Source organism: Rhinichthys klamathensis, unplaced genomic scaffold (genome assembly GCF_029890125.1).
Source record: "Rhinichthys klamathensis goyatoka isolate OS25496 unplaced genomic scaffold, OSU_Roscu_1.1 h1tg000007l_1, whole genome shotgun sequence".
NCBI lineage: Eukaryota > Metazoa > Chordata > Actinopteri > Cypriniformes > Leuciscidae > Rhinichthys > Rhinichthys klamathensis.
This window is the reverse complement of record NW_026606560.1, coordinates 480,626-502,644: the sequence shown is the minus strand read 5'-3', so window position 1 is coordinate 502,644 and position 22,019 is coordinate 480,626. Positions and strand designations below refer to the sequence as shown.

Below are 22,019 nucleotides of genomic sequence, written 5' to 3'. Positions count from 1 at the left end.
TATTAATATTATTGATATCAATAATGATTAATGTAATATCAATTATCAGTATTATCAAATCATATTATATTATTGAAATCAATTAATATTTGTTTTATGTTTTTTAAAGAATTCTCATGTTTACCAAGGCTGTATTCATAATACATTTATACATAAAATGTATTTTTTTCCTGTGATGGCAAAGCAAATTTTAAGCAGCCATTTCTTCAGTCTATTACTTGATTATATTATATTATATTATATTATATTATATTATATTATATTATATTATACTATACTATACTATACTATACTATACTATACTATACTATACTATACTATATTATATTATATTATATTATATTATATTAAAGATACATTAAAATAAAATACTTGTGATATTGATGTCTCTTCATATTGTAATCACAAATATTAATTTGATATTTTATTAATATTTCTATTTTTTATAAAAATTTATACTGTTGACAATAATTATTCATGTTAATATTAATGTTATTTATTCATATTACGTTTTTTTTTAATTAATTAATACAATCTACATTAAATAATTAAAACTCGATTGATTAAAATGCTATAATTTATTGCTGTTTTATTTATTGGAATCAATTACACAGAAAGTGAGCAATGGCACAGATAATCAAAGCAGCCAAAATCATAAGCTCAATTATTTTTTCAGATTATTTGTGCAACATTTATTTTTGAACAATTTGTTTTAGAACACACATTCATTTATGTATTGTGCAATGTATGAAGCCACATTTCTTCCTGAGGTTTCCTTGAACTCTAACACTGTTCACGCCTGAGAAACAACAAAAAAACAATAATAACATTTAGCTATTATTTTCTCTGTTCGACGCGCTCTTACACATATGGTCATGCACTCTCTCCGTGTGGGTGGAGTGGCCGGCGTGGCCCTCATCAGGTTTAGTGCTCTGGTATTGATCAGCACAGGATATGCTGCAGCGCTGCTCCCCTCTCCTCTTCTTCACCACCTCTCCATTCATCTCATCCACCCATCCAGGGAGAGAAGGGAGGGGAGCATGAGGGAGGACAGGGGAATTGAGAGTGCTAAAGGACAAGGTATAGAGCAATAGAGTGTAAGAGCTCAGGTATTAACACCCAGAAATGTTTGAAAGTTACAGTATTGCCATATGTATTATGAGGTGTAAAACAGAGCATGAGCCTAGAAGAATGGATGTAATTGATACAAATGTTGAAGATGGCCAAGGTGGGAACTTAAAGTAAACTTTTTACTTACCAGCCACAGTGGCTTATGAATGCCCAGTTTTATTTTATTTTTTGATTTTTTTTGTTTATCCTATCTACCGTTTAAAAGTTCTGGGTCAGTAGGAGTTTTTAAATATTTTTGAAAGAAGTCTTTTATGCCCATCACCCAGAATAAAATGTTATATATACTATATAGTAGTATAATTCATTCTAATGTATAAAAACATAATTTATTTGAAATGGAATAAAATACAATGAAATAATGAAAAAGATAGAAATGGCTTTTTTGTAACAATGTAAATGTCTTTATTACTGTCCCTTTTGATTAATTTAATGCATCATAGCTGAATAAAAGTGTTAACTTCTTAAAAATATATATTTCTGACCCCAAACTTTTGAAAACCAAGCAAATGTTAATTTATTTTAAATCAACTTCTAAATGAGAAAGATTACACGCATTTTGATCTGTAGTACTGCTATGCTGAAGCTACAGAAGCAAGAGTTACGGGTTTTTTGTTTGTTAGTTTGTTGTTTATTGACAGTGCTGTGCACAAAGTGTTCATTACCTGCAAACAGCACTCAAGATCCAAACAGTCAGTAAGACTCGTGCCACAATAGCTATTCATTTCACGTTTTTTTCAAGATGCAATCAAATGTGTTACTTCTACAAGTGTGCATCACTGATACTAAGCAAGAGCATTTATTGTCATTGTCCAATCTGAAATGTGCCACCCATAACAGTGGCTGGTGGAATAGGCAAAAATACCCACCACCAGACACATTTGGCTTAATTTCCCCCCCTGATGATGACAAATGTCTAATTTACCTCATGTCCCTCAGTCCTCTCCCCTTTCATGACCACTTGTTTGCCTCGAGGCTGTTGATTTTTTCCAAACATTTTAAATGTTTTCCCTCTCTAATAGTCTTTAATATGGTTATCACTTAAGTTTCCCCTCATTATCTACTTTGCTACAGGCAAAAAACTCATTTACACAAGGAAAATTGGTTAAGTGAAACCAGCTAGCTCATTTCAAGGGTAACTCTTTTTGTCTATTCTTCAGGATGAGCTTACTAATGCTTTCTCTGCAGCCAAATAGACAAGACAAGCATTATTGTGAATGCCCGTGCGGCCTGTGAATTCCTCCCCGTCACCAAAACAAAAGTCACATCGTTAATCACCCTGCCGGAGTGCTGATTCGCTCTCTCCTTCATCTGCGCTCGTCCTGCGGTCGAAAACACTTCAAGACACATACTATATTGTACATGCATGCACATACTCTCATGTGAGAACGCGGAATAGTCTGTAAAATCGAAAGCGACCTGGTGATCAACGACTATTTTTTTGTGAGTAGAACTTTTCTTACAATTAAAAGGTTTTAACTTAATTGACGTGAATACACACTAATTGCTTGGCCAGCATATGCATTCTTCTCCTGACCGTCACATGCACCAGCACTGATGTGTTTTTGTCTTGACACAGGTGTAAGTCCCCAGCGCTCATCCTTGCTGATGGTTGCTTACTGTGCCCCCTAAATATGCCACATACTAGCAAAACAGAGATTTGTGTCTAGTGGGAGTGATAAAAATCATGATGCCTCAGAGATGGTTGCTGGAAAAGCATTTATTTTGACAGAATGAATTAAAGGGACAAAAACACAGATTCGCTCCGGCCCCTCGAGGGATGGGTCATCATCAGCATGTCCGGTACTTTTTTGCATTTCATGCCTTCTTATCATGAGCACACTAATAAATGAATAGTTGAGAGAACTCATCTCATTTTAGATCCCCTTAACTATTGACTTAAAAATGTGCGTAATTACGGGACGTCTAAACATCGTCGTGATGTCTGTCAGCCATCATGATGGACGATGATATCGTCCATCGGCCCAACCCTAACCGTATCTATCAAGAAATGTAAAAATGAGCTCTTAACATCACAACATAACAAATAACTAACAAATTATGACAAAACGACAAGGTATAAGCGAAAGTCACCAAACAGCAATACAACAATCCTATGACAGTAACCACATCATTTATTCATTCCGCAATGCATGATGGGGACTCAAACCCTTTTAGCAATAATGTTTATTTACAAATTCTTTGTTCAGACAACTGTTTGACTAGTTGGGACAACATATGGGGGAATTCTGTTGGTCTAACATGGGTTTGTATCCAGGTTCAAGTAATTCACCTTTTTAATATTTGTGACTCAAAAGGTCCCGGAATACAGTGCACCTGTAAAAAAAAAAAAAAAAAAAAAAAAAAAAAAAAAAAATTCAGTAAAAACTTCTCCTCTTATATCCTAGCAGACCCTCAGGAAGAGCACAAAGACCTTTTTATATCATAGCCTCAGGGTCAGAGCCCCCAAATGCTAAATCACGTCCTACTCTAACAGTGCAATTACAACCCATCGTGTGTCCCATAAAAATAATTCCCTACTGCCATTCAAGTGATACATGGGACAACGTGAGATGTCCCTCCAGACCCCGTGTTTTAGCATGGCCGGTTCACTCTGCCTCTGATATCGGATCAGCTCTTACGCCTTCTTGTCTGAGTTACTGCTGTAACCGGAAACACAAACATAACTGATACCAGAACAGCAACTAAAGGTACGTATATTGTGGCGACCTGTGATTTAAAGAGTGCCGGTTGGCTGAAGATAATGTATTGGCCTTATAGGGTCAAGGACAACTGGCTTAGAGCTCTAAGGGTGATGGAGCTCTTCTCTTTGCTTCCTTACTTTTATTCCCATCTTTTTCCTGAGTTAAAACGAGAGACACAAGAGGTCACGAGGCATCTTGTGTTTACAGCTTCCCTCTCGCTCTATCTTAAAAAAAGCCTAGCGTAAGAACATTTGCATGCTATACATGTACTCTACTTCCGAGTTTCGGCCTTAAATATTTTATCCATTTGTCACACAGGCTCACTAAGACTGGGGTTAACTGCCTTGCATGTTCCATGTCCATGTCATGGCTACATTAGGCTCCATTATGGCTCTTGGGTGCCCTGCCTGAGCCCCAGTGAGGGCAGCAACTGTTCTCCCATTACGCCTCATTATGGCTCCCATGGCTGCTGTCACTAAGCCGTTGTGGACCTGTGTGGGATATGATGTATGTGCGACATATGCTCTTACAACTAAAAGGATGTAGATGCACTACAGGTTGTTCGGCACTTTGATCTTGTGTCTTTGCGTGTGATAAAACATAAAATATGATATTTTGAAGAGTGTTGATATACAAAACAGTAGGCTTCCATTGTTCTATAGAAGTCAATGGGAACTGAAACAATTTTCTTATCAACGTTATTCAAAATATCTTCTGTGTTCCACAGAAGATAGAAAGTCATTCAGGTTTTCATTCAAGTAATTTCATTTCAAGTCAAGTCATTCACAGGTGATCAGAATTTTCGTTTTTCCCTTTAAAGTCTCAATGCAATAGAAGTAGCGATAGATCTTTTCTTCTATATCGTGACGTGTGTATATCTATATTGTGACGTGACGAGTGTAATGGATTATTATGAAAAAATGTAGGATGGGGACTTGGTTCTATTGCATGAGTTGTTGACTGGACAGATGTAGGCGTTGGTCTCAAAAGTGGATGCAGATAAAACGCAAGCTTGCAAGGGCGGGATTTAAACGGACTAAATGGTTAAAAAACAGTCTTGCATACGTCACCAGAGAGAAAACTGTCATTTTTATTGGAAGTATGAAATATCACAATGTCAAAATTCTTCAGTTCACCCAAAAATTTAAATTCTGCCATCAAATATGGTAAACGGAAGCTTGACAGTACATGGTTGACATACAAGAACAAACCTCATTGGTTCTTGCATGTCAAAGATGGACATTTGATCTTCCGTTTACCATATTTGATGTGTTCTATGTATGTGCATTGATCAACATTTATATGTGAATCATATAAACCAATCGTGCCTCTTCAGAAGACTTGAATATGACCACACAATGTATGTGGATTACTTTTACGATGTATTTATGAACTTATGAAGTGTCAAAGTTTCGGTGAAATTGACTTTCAATGGAGTGGAAGTAGTATCCTCAAAATATCCTCATTTGTTTCAAAGATAACAGAAGTCTAATGGATTTGGAGTGACACAAATATCGATGGCATAATTTTCATTTTTGGGTGAACCATTACTTTAAGTATGATACTTTGTCTCCTAACTCATACTGCTACATTGACTGACTTCGTCTAATGTATAACGATCCTCACTTCTGTGGAAGTTGGTGCAAAACAACTGTGGAAGTAGACATAGCCAGAAATTTATATATATGTAAATATATATAAAATATATATATATATATATAAATTCATTTTTATTCTTTTTTTATGCACATTTAGCAGTTTATTAAAAAATCTAGTTAGCGATATCATAACATTTGTACTATTACGTTGCAGTTTATGGAGCCTTTTGGTTATCACTGTGTGTTTGTATTGAAGCCAGTGATGGTTTCTGTGTGTGTAGGAGTGCTCGGGCTCAATGTTGGTGCTATGCTGTACGTGTGGGCTGGGGTTGGACATATTGGCCGAGGCAATAGATTGTGTAGTTGAAGCTCTTGTATTGGGTGTAGATTAATGTTGGAGGTGATTTGCTGTTGGGCTCTCGAAACGTGTTGTACTAAAGTTCATGTCTCCTAATACAGAGTTGCTACTCTCATACACTCCTTCACATACAACTTCTCCCACAATCAGTCTCAAATATATACTTTGAAAGGCGGAAAAGACTATATGGTAGGGCTGCACGATTAATCATTAAAAGATTGCGATCTCGATTCAAACACCCCCGCAATTTTTTCCCTAAATGACAGCGATTCAGCTATGTCTATTAAACCTTTGACAAAATCACGCCAGAACATTCATATCTGCGTTGGCGATGCCGCTGATAGAGCAGTTGTCATGTATAGGTATGAAACAGCTTCAGCCTTTTCACCTTCACAGTATTGTTATCACAGGAGTACTGAGATAAAACTAAAGTTTATAGTTTGGATATAAACACTGATGTATATGGTAACGATCAAAATAGAGCAAACCACCCTTTGAAAGTAACTTGGCGCTTCAAAAAACAATTGTACCATCAAGAGCCCGACCGATATATTGGCGGGCCGATATTATCGGCCGATATTAGGCATTTTCCAAACTATCGGTATCGGCATTTATGGCCGATAAATGAATATTTTTAAAAATGCGGGGTGCGGTGATTCATGTAAGGGTGGCGCTGCCAATAAAGCAACTAAAAGCTGTCACAAAGAACTGGCAAAAGTAATGATTATGAATACAACAAATATAGCAAGGAGACATTTTAATTGTTTATTAATAAACAAGTGTTTTCAGTCAGTGTCAGCCAAAGATGAAGTTGACGATGCTGACTCACGATCTTCAGTGAACGTGCGCCAGAGAGAAATGCACATTTCATTCGATTACATAAGTCTGTCTGTCTTTCGTTTTGAATTGTTCTGTTTAAAAGTAGACATTTCAATATAGATATATTTCAATTCTAAGGTCTATACGCTGAGTATCGGTTCATGAGACGAGCTCCAGTTCACCCGCAGGCGCCTCCGTGTCGAGATTATCTATCGTCTGCTATATTTACTTCTTAAATCCAGGCAATTGGTTGATGAAACATTGATTAAAATTAAGATACAATTAATACAAAACGAAATTCACTTTGAAACGAAAGTTTCAAAGCATATAGTGCCGCTTTCAGAGCGCTCACGTCCGTAGTGCTGAACTGTCGCGTCTGTAACATTGTTTTTTCCTCATAAATGCGAACACGAAAAATAAAATAAAATAAAATGAATATTTTATGTAGCCTGTGGAGACTGAGAGGCAACCCTTCTTCATCCGGTGGGTAGTAGCCTACTTGTGATTTGCGCAGTGTAATTCACAGAATTGATTTCTCTGCTACCAGCCTCTGTCACTTATTGTGTGAGCTTGTGACTATTGCAAGCGCGCAGCTGAGAAATCCTGATTATATTGTCTGCTATATTTACTTCTTATTTATTAAAATCCAGGCAATTGGTTGATGAAACATTGATTAAAATGTGTGGCGCGAGCGACAAATCTCCGACAGTAAACTGATTCTGCTTTGTCTCGGTTAAACAGCTGTTGCGACGCGAGCAATAACGGCCGCGTCGGGTGTAGACACAGTGTTAAAGCTCATTCTGCCTATAACGCTACGTTACAACATCAAGCAATATTCCAATAATTTAAATAATTATAACACTTTATATAGGGCCATTTTGCATTAAGAGTAGCCTAGTTTCACGTTTAGTACATTTTGCTTACTAATTATTTAAAATAGTATAAAAGTACTGTACATATGTAATTAAAAACGTTTTCATTATGATATTATTAATTTTTCTTTAGTAAAAAGTTCTGAGTTCTTCCTCCACTGGTAGAGATTAGAGGAATTAAGACTAAAAATAGAAGATAATAAGGTTTTGTCAGTGACACTTTTTATATATTTATTGATACAAGTTATGACTAAATTAAAAGACAAAGTCGTTAGTGAAGATTATGCAACAGTATTTAGAATAGAATAGAATATAATATAACATGCAATGGTTGGTTACAGCTCAACTGTATAATTCTCAATCTATCATTCCCCCTGCCTCCATTACATATCTGTGTCACACAAGAGTTTGATCACCACATTTGAGTGATCATTGCAAAACGTGTTTATAAAATATATTTATTCTGTTTATACTGTGTAAAGTACCCATCAAAAGTTTGTACACACCAATAGGAAAGTGTCCAAACTTTTGACTGGTATACTGTACTATAATACACATAAATATTATTGCTACTGTATTATAATATACACATAAATAATATCGGCCGATATATCGTATCGGACTTTTTTTACTCCCTAATATCGGTATCGGCATCGGCCCCCAAAAATCCATATCGGTCGGGCTCTACTGTTATGCTACTAGGTGGTGACAACAAGTGACTGTTAAAAAAATTTATTTGTTATTGAATCATTCAAGAGATTCATTCAAAAACTCTTGATTCATCCAGCAATGAAATAAGTAAAGTAAATAACCTAATCTACATGTGATTTTGTTTAGTTGTCTGTTCAGAATTGTGGGAGAATCGTGATCTTTATTTGAAACAAAAACAATCATGATTCTAAATTTATTCATAATCGTGCAGCTCTACTATATGGTATTGTGTCTATAATACAGAGTATGCTAATGAGCATTTAGCACTGACAGAAGTGTACAGTAGTTCTTTATTTATAGCAGTGAGTCTTATATTGAATTTACATTAGAACACTTCTGTTAAAAAAATATTTTTAATATTTGTGTGTGTGTGTATGTTTGAGGGGAAGAGAAAGCATCAAGGAGTATGTTTGGGGGGCAGTCTCTCTGCTCTGGCCTCATGCCCTGGCAATTATCTCAATGATTTCCTCCTCTTTTCAATTCTTTCCATTTCCACACGGCCGTCCCCTCCATTAAAGGAGCAATTTACCAGAGTGCTGTGACACAGGAGCCAGGAGAAAGAGAGAGAGAGAGATAGAGAGAGTGTGGGTATGTTTGGGAAGGTGAGGATGAGATTAGAAAGGGGTGTTGAAGAAGGGACAGTTAGAGCAAAAAAGAAAAGCTGCCTTGCTGCCTTCATTTAGCATTCAGAAATGACGTGATTCTTACAAAATAGATTTAAACAAAGTTTCTTAATGAAGGCAGATGGTGAGAAATCGTACTCGGTTACTAACGTAACCTCTGTTCTCTCTAGAGAGGGAACGAGTACTGCGTAATATCTTACGCTATGGGGAAAACCTCTTTTCCTCGAGATATTGAAGCCAAAAATTATCCTTAATTTTTAATCAATGCAAAACGCTTTGCGGCAGCAAGCAGACATAGGCGAGGCGGCTCACCCGCCTATTGGCTGCTCTCTGGCAAAAGCAGCAGCCTATCGTGAGCGGCTCTGCGTGACGTCTTGACCAATGGGGGCACTTCGCGCCCATTTCGTCACGTCCCACCAGAAAGGGCGTGGTCTCGCCCTATAAATATAGCTCGATAAGGCTGGTACACTGGTTTTCATCGCCGAAGCGAACCAGAGTGTATTGTAAGCACGGCAAGATACGCAGTACTCGTTCCCTCTATAGATAGAACAGAGGTTACGTTAGCAACCGAGTATGTTCTCTTACGAGAGATACTCTCGTAAGGCGTAATATCTTACGCTATGGGGAGCACAGTGTAACACGCCGTGCATACAGGGATCCAACACCAAAGTCCCAAGGGCAGAGGCCCGGGGCGCATGTAGTGCATAATCACCATAGACTCACAAAGAGTGAAGGAAGAGGGGCTAGAAGCGTCATTCCTTATAAAATAGCATCCAGAGGAGCTAATCATATAGATATTATACCACGTAGTCAGGGTGAAACACTTTCAGCCTAAACTGGGTGGCCATACATGTGTTGACACTCATGGAGCTGCTGTATCTCAGTCAGTGAGCGATACGCAGGCCAAACTCAGCATCTGGGCCGACACAGCGGGGCAGATCGCACTGAATTCTAGACCGCCAAAAGCTTAGCTTGTAAGGCGGGGACCTCCAGGTTATAGTATTTTATAAATGTAGACGGCGAGGCCCAGCCCGCAGCCGTACAAATATCTTGCAGGGTAATCCCGCTAGACCATGATCACGAAGAGGCCACGCCTCTCATGGAGTGCGCTCTGACACCCAAGGGACACTGCAGGCCCTTAGAGGTGTAAGCCAGCGCAATGGCATCGACTATCCATCTGGAAAGGCTCTGTTTTGATGCGGCAAGTCCCTTAGAACGTCCGCCAAACAAAACGAAAAGCTGCCCAGTCTGTCTAAAACCAGACGAGCGGGACACATAAGCTCTTAGTGCCCTGACGGGGCAAAGGAGAGTCGCGTCCTTCTCCTCATTGAGAACCAGAAGGGCGGACAGGGAAATCACCTGGGCCCTGAACGGTGTGTTGAGGGATTTCGGCACGTACCCGTGCCTAGGTTTGAATATGACCTTTGAGTCATTAGGCCCAAACTCCATACATGACGCGCTTACCGAAAGCGCTTGTAAGTCCCCTACGCGCTTCACAGAAGCGAGAGCCATGAGAAACACCGTTTTGAAAGACAGATGTTTCATGTCTGACAAATGGATTGGCTCGAATGGGGCACCTTTCATGGCTTCCAACACCGTGGAAAGGTCCCACATCGGGACTGAAGGGGGCCTGGGAGGGTTCAATCTCCGAGCTCCCCTGAGGAAACGCACGACTAGGTCGCCGGTTTTGCAAACGTTGCTATGGCCGCCACGTATACTTTGAGCGTGGATGGGGTTCTGCCCTTATCCAGCAGCTCTTTAAGGAAGGAAAGCACTTCCGTAACCCCGCAGTCTACGGGTGAAAAGCCCTGAGCTTGACACCAAGCAGAGAACACAGACCATTTCGAGGAATAGAGCCGTCGAGTAGACGGGGCTCCAGCCTGCGTGATCGTGTTTAACACTCCCTCCGGGAGGTTAGCGGGTACCCGTTGATGGCCCATACATGCAGAGACCACAGATCCGGGCGAGGATGCCAAATCGAGCCCCCTGCCTGAGAGAGGAGGTCTCTCCTCAGTGGTACAGGCCACGGGGCAGTGCTGGCCAGCTGCATCAGGACTGGGAACCAGGTCTGGTTTGTCCAGAGCGGGGCCACGAGCAGCACTGGGCATCCGTTTTCCCTGATTCGTTCCAACACTTGAGGCAGGAGCGAGACAGGGGGAAAAGCTATAGGGGAACGCGGGGCCAGACATGGGCTAGCGCGTCCCTGCTCTTCGAGAAGAAGTTTGGACACTGAGCGTTTTCGTGGGACGCGAACAGGTCCACCTGCGCTCTGCCGAACGTTTCCCACAGCAGTTGGATTCGTCTGCGGGTGCAGTGACCATTCCCCTGCTGGGACATTGTTTCTGGACAGCCTGTCTGGTCCCACATTCAGGTGACCAGGCACATGCGCTGCTCTCAGCGAGAGCAAGTTGTGCTGAGCCCAGACCAGAAGGCATTCCGTTAACCTGTAAAGCTTTCGGAACCTGACGCCGCCCTGGCGGTTTATGTGTGCCACCACTGACATGTTGTCCGACCGGACCAGGACGTGGTGACCTTTTATCTGGGGGCAGAAGCACCGTAGCGCTTTGTCGACTGCTATCATCTCCAAGCAGTTTATGTGAAGGAGCTTTTCCTGTTCTGACCACAGGCCAGCGAACGGTCTGCCCTTGAGCAGCGCTCCCCATCCCGAGGTGGAGGCGTCCGTAGATGCTACCTGCACACTCGAGGCGGTCCCCAGACTCACACCTGACTGATACCAGTCGGTTACCTTCCAAGGTTTCAGGGCTGAGACGCACTCTAGATCGACCCTGAGGCGAAACAGACCAGCGGCCCATGCCCGGGGCGGAACTTGCCCTTTTAGCCACATCTGCAGTGGGCGCATGCGAAGCAGGCCTAACTGGAGTACAGAGGCTGCTGAGGCCATCAAGCCCAGCATTTTCTGAAACCTTTTGAGCGGGATTATAGAGCCGTGGCGGAAGGATTTCGCGATGCACTGAATGTCTAGTCCGCGCTCCGGCGACAGGCGTGCTGTCATGGATAGCGAGTCCAGCACTGTTCCCAGAAAATACATTTTCTGACTGGGAGACAGCAAGCTTTTCGCCCAATTGACTGTGAGGCCCAGACTCTCGAGGTGCTCGAGTAATGTGGCCCTGTGTTCTATGAGCTCTGATTGAGATTGAGCTAGAATCAGCCAATCGTCCAAGTAGTTCAAAACTCACATGCCCCGGAGTCACAGGGGTGCGAGAGCTGCGTCCATGCACTTCGTGAATGTACGGGGTGCTAGGGACAGGCCGAACGGCAGGACTGTGTATTGATATGCCTGGCCCTCGAAGGCGAATCTCAAGAATCGCCTGTGATGGGACGCTATTTGTATCTGGAAAATAGGCGTCTTTCAGATCTATTGACATAAACCAGTCCTCTTGGCAAACTTGCGCGAGGATTTTCCTGGTTGTAAGCATTCTGAACTGTCGCTTCACAAGCGCTCTGTTCAGCTGTCGTAGATCCAAAATGGGTCTGAGACCCCCATCTTTTTTCGGCACCAGAAAATATCTGCTGTATAGGCCCCCTTCGCTCTGAGCTTGAGATAAGGGTTCTATAGCACCTTTGCTCAGTAGTTTCGCTATCTAGGCTCGAAGTAGATGAGATACTTCGTTTTTCACCGTCGTCTCGACGCGCGCCGTATAACGGCGGGGACGTCGAGCGAACTGTAGCGAATAGCCTCTCTTTATAGTGTTCAGCACCCATTGTGATACCCCGGGGAGCTTTGACCACGCATCTGCGTGAATAGCTAGAGGTAGAATGAAATCCGGGCTCTGGCCGCGGCCTGACGGCGGCTCGAGAGCCTCGGTGTGCTGAGAACTCAACGCCGTGTTTACAGCGTGCAAGGCAGGGGGCGCGCTGATCACAGCGGGCAGCCTGGCCGCGCTCAGCTTTTCTATGACTGGTAGTGCAGAGAAGGCGAGCGGGGCGAAACCCATGGGGTTCGGCGTGTCTGTGAGAGAATGTGGGCGCAGGATGGCGGGCACATTTACTGCACTGAAAACACTGTCGGCTCACACCGACTGAATGTGTGTTAGTTTCGTTTTTACAGAAACCAAGGGACACGCATCGTGTAGTGTAAGCGGGCACTGTGATGTCGGCGCGTTTACTACATTGTTTGCACAATCGACATGAGTCGATTTTATTTGTGCTAGCCCTGCACCGTGGCGGGCTGTGTCTGGGTGTGGGAATGGGCACTGGGACGTGGGCATTATTACAGCACTCATAACACCATCGGCCGTGGCCGGAACACCAGAAAATGCACTCTTCATTGGATTTATCTGGGTAGCCGTAAAAACGTCTTTTGTGTGCAGGCAAGCGGGCCCTGGAGCTGGCTTGCTCACTGAAAAATACACTGGGACAGTCGCATTGCTTGGAACTGAACGAGTGAGAAGTTTGGGTGGAAATCCGGCCGCAGCGGGATTTGAACACCGTCGCTTTCCTAGAGAGGCTAAGAAGGCTTTGAGAACTCGGGCTTGATCTCAATCCTCGGCCGGGGCCCGCGCTAAGGGGGGCGGCGTCCAGCAGAGCGAGAGCGCGGTCTTTGGTCTCGGGCCTGGCGGCGCTGTGAAGCGGCGGCGGCGGGTGGTGCAGGCTGCGGCTGAGAGCTTCGGGCAGCAACTGTTTCGGGCGGCCTGTAGCGGAGCTCGAGTGCTTCGGCAGGAAATGCTTCATGGCCTGCGATGTTTTCTGCACCTCGACGAATCTGTCCGTGAAATCTTTGACGGCAGATCCGAAAAGGCCCGTTGGCGAAATGGGTGCGTCGTGGAACACGGAGCGCTCAGCTTCCGTCACCTCGGACAGCGTCAGCCACAAATGTCTCTCAGCCACGGTGAGAGAGGCCATGTTCCGCCCCACGGCCTGTGCGGCGGCCTTTGCAGCGCGGGGTAGAGCGAAGTCTGTAGCGCTTCTTAAGTCCGCCACGCAGATCGCTCCCGGTCCTTCCTCGTCCAATTTTTGGAGAAGGTCGGCTTGGAAGATCTGCAGAATAGCCATTGTGTGCAGCGCTGAAACTGCTTGCCCGGCAGCGGTGTAAGCGCGTCCGTGCATGGCTGACGTCACTCGGCAGGCTTTAGATGGTAGCGCCGTCTGAGCACGGCGTCCAGCGGAGGGCGGGCAAAGATGGGACGCTACAGCCGTTTCCACAGGAGGAATGGAAAGGTAACCTCTATCTTTCGCACCGTCAACAGAGGAGAATGCAGCAGAGGAAGAGGTATGCAGCCTGGCGGAGAAGGGAGCGTTCCACGATTTCGCGACTTCCTCGTTAAGTTCAGGGAGGAAGGGCGCGGATCTCGACTGTGACGGGGCTTCATCCTTTCTGAGAAAGCGACCGTCGAGTCTGTTGCGCGGTGGTGGCGCGGGCGCCTCCCAGTCGAGGCCGATGGTCTCCACGGCTTGAGAGAGCAGACGCATCAGCTCTGCTTCAATGCTGGCTCGTCTCCCACGGGGCTGGCGGGCAGCGGGGGGAGGTCCACAGAGCTCGCCCAGTCCTCACTATCCGATGCCAGGAGAGAACATGCCTCGGTAGGTTCGTCAAGCTCAATGGCGGACGCGGCGGCAGACGGCGGCCGTTGTCCATCCGTGCGCAACTCGAGCGATGCCGGCGAAGCTGGCGGGCAAACCGGCGAGCAGGAGAGAGCTCGGGTGCGCGCTGAGCACGGCGCTTTTTGCGGCGCGGTACCACAGCGGGCAGAAGTGCAGGCTCTGAGAATGATGCCAGGCGAGTCCTCAGAGTCACCATAGGCAGCAGCTTGCAATGAGGGCATCCGCTGTCGGCGAGCGCGAGAGCCGCGTGATCTTCACCCAGGCAGGAAACGCAGATGACATGGCGGTCCCCGTCGCTGACTTGGGCTCGGCACGAGCCACAGGAAGGCATCTTTAAAAAGACGCTTGCTCTTTTAGAGTTAGGAGAAGTGTGAGTTGCAACGGCGAACAAACACTCTCAGCAGAGTAAAGGATATGGGCGCCGGAAAGCGCAGCAGGTACGGCGGCTGAAGGCGGCTAGGTGAAGGCCAGCGACTCCAGACTCGAGGGCTTGTCCCGCTGAAGGTTTGCGTCGACGGCGCGGCTTCTCACTCCGGATCCAGCGATGCGTGAGGCTTCGCTGAAGAGATGAAAATCAGTGTACCAGCCTTATCGAGCTATATTTATAGGGCGAGACCACGCCCTTTCTGGCGGGATGTGACGAAATGGGCGCGAAGTGCCCCCATTGGTCAAGACGTCACGCAGAGCCGCTCTCGATAGGCTGCTGCTTTTGCCACAGAGCAGCCAATAGGCGCGCGAGCCGCCTCGCCTATGTCTGTTTGCTGCCGCAAAGCGTTCTGCATTGATTAAAAATTAAGGATAATTTTTGGCTTCAATATCTCGAGGAAAAGAGGTTTTCCCCATAGCGTAAGATATTACGCAGTACGAGAGATACTCTCGTAAGAGAACAAATTTTCCTTGATGTTTTGAAGTAAAAACCTTTTTTACATTTTATCAAAGAATCCAAAGAAAAGAAATATCATTGGTTCCACTCTTTTTTTTTTTCACGGGTTCCAAAAAATGTTTTCATCATTGATAATAATAAGAAATGTTTCTTGAGCATTAAATTAGCATATTACAATGATTTCTGAAGGATTGTGTGATTTCATTTGAAAATTCAGATTTGCCATCACAGGAATAAATCACATTTCAAAATGAATTAAAATAAAAAAAAAGTTTATTTTGTATTTAATATTTTTGATCAAATAAACACAGTCTTGGTGAGCATAAGAGACTTTCAAAAACATTAAAAATCTTACCGACCCCAACTGTGCATATGTAATAAGTGAACCAAAGGGGAAAAAAGAAAATAATAAAAATGTGTGGGGGGTAACTCTTGTAGTAAACATAAATTACTTGATATTTGGATTATAATTCGTTCAAATGTCACTGTCATCCCTTAGCATCATTTGTCTTTCTGTTTTTTGCAACTTTTTATTCAGAAACCTCCTGCAGAATCGGCTAAGGACTAGTCCAGAAAGGCAGTGGAGGGGGCGGAGCATGAGGTGGATAGGCGGAGCCCTATACAGAGTCTCAGCCAATAAGCTCTCTCGCACTCAAACCACCTCCACACCTAACAGTAGACCAGGTAACCATTTTGCAGAGATCATTGCTGTTTAGACATACAGTACTGTGCAAAAGTCTTAGGGAAGTTAGTATTTTCTCACACACACACACACACACACACACACACACACACACACACACACACACACAGACACGTTTACTTGTTACTTACTTACTTTACACTACTTGCTATGTAAATGGGCATATTCCATAGACGTAATGTTTTTTATACAGTAAAAACTGTATAATATATCCCCTTACACCAGTGGTTCTCAAACCTCTCCTGGCTGGAGGATCTGGATTCAGATCCTCAGGTGTGTTAAATAAGGGAGACATACACAATATGCAGAGCAGTGGGTCGCGAGGACTGGAGTTGAGAACCACTGCACTAACCCTACCCCTAAACCTACCCATCACACAAAACTTTTTGCATTTTTACAGGTTTAAAAAAACTTAAATTACTTTATTTTTATACCAGATTTACAAATAAGGACGTCTCTATAGGAAGGTTTTTGGAGATTTTGTCAGGTTTTGGTCACTTCTGGGTACAAATTTGTCCCCAAAATATAGTTAAGTAGGTACACACAAACACAAAAGGTTTTAAGCCAGTGTCAGTAGGAAATATCCGTTTACATTTCCAAACATTCCTTTTGCCATTAATTGTAATAATCCAGTGAGATTTTTGTATGCAAAAGGAGTCTGACAACAGCCGGTATGATGTGATCTCACCATCATCGAGTCTGTCTGGGATTACATGAAGAAACAGTAAAAAAACTGAAAGACTAAATCCAGAAGAACTGTGACAACGTCTCCAAGACGCTTGAAGAAATCTACCTGAAAAACTACCTGAACAACTATGTGCCATGTCAGTTTTTTTTCTTTCTCTTCATGTAATCCAGACAGAATCAATGATAGTGAGATCAGATCATACCGACTGTTGTCAGACTCCTTGTCCATACAAAAACCTCACTGGATTATTACAATTAATGGCAAAAGGAATGTTTGAAAATGCAAACTGATATTTTTAACTGACACCCTACAGCAAAATATATAAATAACTGGCTAAAAAACTGGCTGAAAATTATAATGTACCTAAGACTTTGCACAGTACTGTAGATTACCTGATAAAAAAAAAATCTGTTTCAAACCACTAAAATCAGATTTGATTTTTTTTTTTTGTTTACATGAATATGTGCCCCTGCGGTGTGTTTTTGTGGATTTTAACTGGTCAGTATTTATTGGTTGTCTCTTAAATACATGGTCCAGATTATCAACCCATCCAGCAAGTGAGTGGAAGGGGGCTACAATTCGCCTTCTGAAATAATAAAGCTGTCATCTGTCACTGGCTACAGGTTGAGAGAGAGAGACACAGAGAGAACGAGAGAGATGGTGAATGGCCTAGATTAAACCTTAAAGCCCTAGTCAGAAGTGGAATTAAAGATCAGCTCCTGCTCTGCGACAGGAGTTCCACACAAACACACATACACATGTCTATTTATGATCTCCCCAACAAACTGTAGTCTCACCACACACAGGTCTGGTAGTTAAAACACACAGACTCAATCTCCCATTCCCTTTTTCACATGGACTTTACAATTGCATCCCACATAACCAGCGAGCCATTTCTCACATGCACTCAGATATTACATTCCTTGCTTCTACCCTCATTGCTTGATCACTCATTGCTACATTGAGTGCAGTGTTTATACCTACTTCTCTCTTAGATTTCCATTTGGCTGTGGTTGACGGACCCTGACATATAAATAAACAGCATGATATCTTGTCTTAGTTGTACTTGCTGGCCTCCGTCATTACCAATGAACATGATGACCTTTAATTACATGCTATTAGTCTGGCTTGTTATAAATAAATATGCTTGTGTACAAGCTTGGATGAGGCAAGAGAAAAAAACAAGCACTGGCCTACAGCTTACTTCAAGCTATAATATCTACATTCACAAAGACATACGTGTGTATAGTGTTTAAATTGGGTAAATCTTAAGTTTTTTTAAATTGGGTAAAACTAAATGTTTTTAAAGGAATAGTTCATCCAACAATGCTAATTAGGTCATTATTACCTTTATGTCAATCCAAATCAAACACAAAAACAAATAATAACATACAAAAAAATGTATTTCTTCTGTGAAAACCAAAAAGCGCAATTTTAGCGGAATACTCATGCTGCTCTTTTCCATACATTGAAAGCATTAAGTATCCAGTGACTGTCAAGCTCCAAAAATGCCTATAAGTACTATTGAAAGTATTATAAAATCATGAAAGTAGTCCATAAAACTTGGAAACCTTATGATAGCTTTGTGTGGTGAACAGACCGAAATTTAAGTTAGTTACTGCTAAACTTATGCTTTTGTGTTCAATAGAAGAAAGACATCTTTCATAAATTGGTGCATAATCCTTGATCTTTTGTGAATAATGAGTCTTCCTTCTATAATGTTCTGTCTTTCCATACTACAGGAGAGTGGTACAATCCATATGTTTCCTCGACTAGTAATCAGGGAAGAACATCGGCCACACGTTACGTAGCCAGGTTAGTATTTTAAGATATCGTTCATACCACAGCATAACAATTATTATACATAACATATGAAGGTGAATTTGTTTACTGGTTTTTTTTTTTTTTTTTTTTTTTTTTTTTTTTTTTGCATCAGTCGTGCTGTGCAGAGGAGTTTAGCTATAATACGACAGGCCAGACAGAAGAAACAGAAGGCCAAGCAGTACTGTATGTACTATAACCGATTCGGCAAGTGTAACCATGGTGACACTTGCCCCTACATCCACGACCCTGACAAAGTAGCCGTCTGCACCAGGTACTGAGTTTCTGTGCACACTCTCACAAAATGTCTAACACTTTGAAACCTGGCTTCAAATTAAACTCTTGATTGGTTGGCAGGTTTCTCCGAGGCACATGTAAGCGGACTGATGGGACTTGTCCTTTCTCGCATAAAGTAGCCAAGGAGAAGGTTAGTCAGTATACTTTTAAGGGTTCTTCCAAAAACAGGACAAGATAATGGACGCTGCAAAGAAAAAAGAAAATCTAGCGCAGCTGTCGGCAGCCTTTTTTCTTCATGAAGTGCCAAATTTCTAAATGAAAATAGTTTCTACACCAAGTTTGCACATCACTGCTATTGTGTTTAATAGGACTCTCTATACTTATTTTAAAATCTCCGAACTTTATAACATTAACTTTTTTTTCCACAAAGCTAAGCACAACAAATACAGCAGAACAAACTGCAAGCTGTCAGTCAAATGGACTTAACTTGTGTGATGCATCTGCTGTCCTGATCCGCGCTGTGCATGATGTGTAGCGGTCAGAGCTGCATGCTTTCATCGACTTGTGCAGTAATAGTATTTATAGCTCCTAACTTAATAAAACAAGCGGTGTTACTATGATTACCTCAAAATGTAGATATGTATGCAGGTGCAAGGTACTTTATCTAAATGAAATACATACACTTCTCTTGCTTTTGCTCACGTGCCTGCGATTACCATAGGTTGCCGACCCCTGATGTAGTGCATGTTTACATAAACTGGGAAAAAGAAAATTGGTGTAGAAACAATTTCCACTCAGAAACTAAACGACTAGTAAATTTCATAACCAATTACAAAGAAACGGGAAGTAAACCATTGAATGAAACGTGAAAGTGGAAGTAGTAAAGCTGAAACCTGTAAGTAGTATTTTCTTGTAAAACGTACTCCAGTAATTGTTTTATTTATAACTTTGAAAAATATTTTTTTTACAGTGTAGAAAAGCAAATCAAAATCGCTGTGGAATGGAAGAACTCATCCTGGAAAAAAAAATTAAATCACAAAAATACAGCGGCTTCAGAGATTCTTTTTTATTTCATTTTGTTTGATTTGATAACAATTTTTATAAAGGTTTCTCTCAATCGAAGCATAGTTGAACTGAATTCGTCTAACACAGGGCAGATCATGATCTAATAGACCTGATTTCAGTCATAACTCAAACATAAAATGTGCAGCTACTGTATTTTATCTTTGTAGGACAGTATTGACAGTTGGATTTATGCATAAAGCCATAAGAATCTTAACATAAGTCATGACTGGCCGTATGTGGCGGTTTCATGTTACTGTCAGGGCTTGTGGGCCTGTGGGGTGATAATTAAAGAAACTATGTCAGGGACTTAGCTTCCTCTCTCAGGTTATGTTGGTGTGTTACAGTCTCAATATCTTTGAGGCAATCCCACTAGATTCCAGAGTTACATACTTCGAGGTCTTTGCCTAGGCATTGCCGTCATGGAGACAGGTGGAGATGGGATCAGTATTGACGCAACATGTGATCCATCATATACTAGTCTAGATTCTCCTGAAGTGAACATTACGATCTCATTACTTACCTACCTCTCGCATACAGACATACACGTGCATGGTCACATTTTTTCATGCCCATGATTCTTTGCTCTCCTTATCTTGTTAACCAATTTAGTTTTCAATACCATTATTGAAATATTTTATTTGCAGAGATCTGTAATTCATGTTGCAAACTTGCAACCAAAAAATATCTGACAATAGCTGGGTTGCTGAGATAAAGTGAGTAATATCAAAGACTACAGAATAACACAAGACGCGTCACTCGTATTGTTTTGAATGTGGAAAAGTGCAGCGCTCAATATGGCGGAATAAGCCCCTCCTTCTAAATAAGAGCATTATCGCCAATTCCTATAGAAACAGTCAGACGTGTGCTTCCACTGCGCATCCACCATGAAAAATGTCATTCCCTGTCATGATTCGAGCGTTTAGAAACAAAATGTATGAGACAGTTCTTGTCAGAATTCATTGATTTCAAATATGAAATTTAATCGTAAGCTTGGCGAATGGTTTTGGAGAATTTGATGTTTCCCCAATTAAAGAGATAGGAGCTGCACTTGCAAAGATGGCTGCCGAGTGAAATGACTCGTCTTAAAGGGACTTTGTTCATATTTAGCTGGTCATGTCATTTCAATATGGCAGCCACCATGAAGGGAGACCCATTATGTATGCTCCTCATGAAAAAAACAGTCAGAAATCTGTATCTCATGTAAGTGTACATCATTTAAAATATTTTTCACAATTAGCATTCATTTGAAAACTAATTACTTGTTCCACTTTATATCCAAAGTTTTCTTTAGGGTTCCTTTGATCATGAAAAACATGGAACATCTGTTTTCCATGCCTGAAAAAGTTATGTAAATTAATAAATTAAAATGAATAAATCAGTGAATTCAGTGACAAAATGCCCTTTTGGTAGCCTGACTTCGTCATACTCATATTCTAGAAAGAATGTGAGTCTGATACTGCTCCATTGGGCTGTGATTATGGGGCGTGTTTCAACCGAACCAGGAAAGAAAATGCCTCTGCATTCAATTGGATAGACCTACAACCAATCAGAGCAACGGAGTAAATGACGCATGTTCTTCATTCATCTTTCCGACCGACAAATGCCTTGATCATGGTTCTCTGTTCCTCTTTTAAAAGCAATGCGCTGTCGATATCTTCTATAACAGACGCGATGGCGGAATCTACACGATTATTGTTATTTCATAAACAAAGTTCGGGAGGAGCACGTTCAAATAATCAATCCAATCAACTTGTCATCAAACAATACCATGTCTAATGTTACCCTATCAGCATGAGAGGAAGCATATTCACTCTAACTCACCTAACACTCCTCGACAGTTTTTCTGCATCCCTCCACCACCCCAACTCCTCACTCTTGGCTTGTTCTTTCACAGCCAGGAATAAGGGGGAGTAGGCCTACTCTGGGTTCGGGCCGAATACCGATCACGGAGCCCTCTCCTCGGACAGCACGTCATATACGCATTTATTCTATCTGACTTATTTGTAAGTGTGAACTCGTGAAATCTCAATTCTCCAGCGGCAGAACTTTGTTGTAAACGAATTCAACCCAAGCGCTCTTTGGTGACGTGATGATTACGTAACTGCACCTCATCTGTCAATCATCGTATAAAGCCCGCCCTGGCAATTTGATTGGTCCGAACATTTTTTGACTGATCATAATTACTCCTCAATGGATCGAGTCCAGACCGAACTTCCCGACCAAAAATTGTTGTGGGCGGGGTTCGG

General features: G+C 42.2%; 1 protein-coding gene across 1 annotated transcript in view; it reads left to right on the top strand.

Moving 5' to 3' along the window:
• Positions 1-22,019, top strand: part of zc3h3 (zinc finger CCCH-type containing 3) — a 98,391-nt gene that overhangs the window by 56,381 nt on the left and 19,991 nt on the right. The window contains exons 5-8 of the mRNA XM_056259083.1: positions 15,798-15,943; positions 18,393-18,465; positions 18,587-18,745; positions 18,829-18,898. Of these exons, the coding sequence (XP_056115058.1) occupies positions 15,798-15,943; positions 18,393-18,465; positions 18,587-18,745; positions 18,829-18,898 (448 nt within the window). The remainder of the gene's footprint in view (positions 1-15,797; positions 15,944-18,392; positions 18,466-18,586; positions 18,746-18,828; positions 18,899-22,019) is intronic.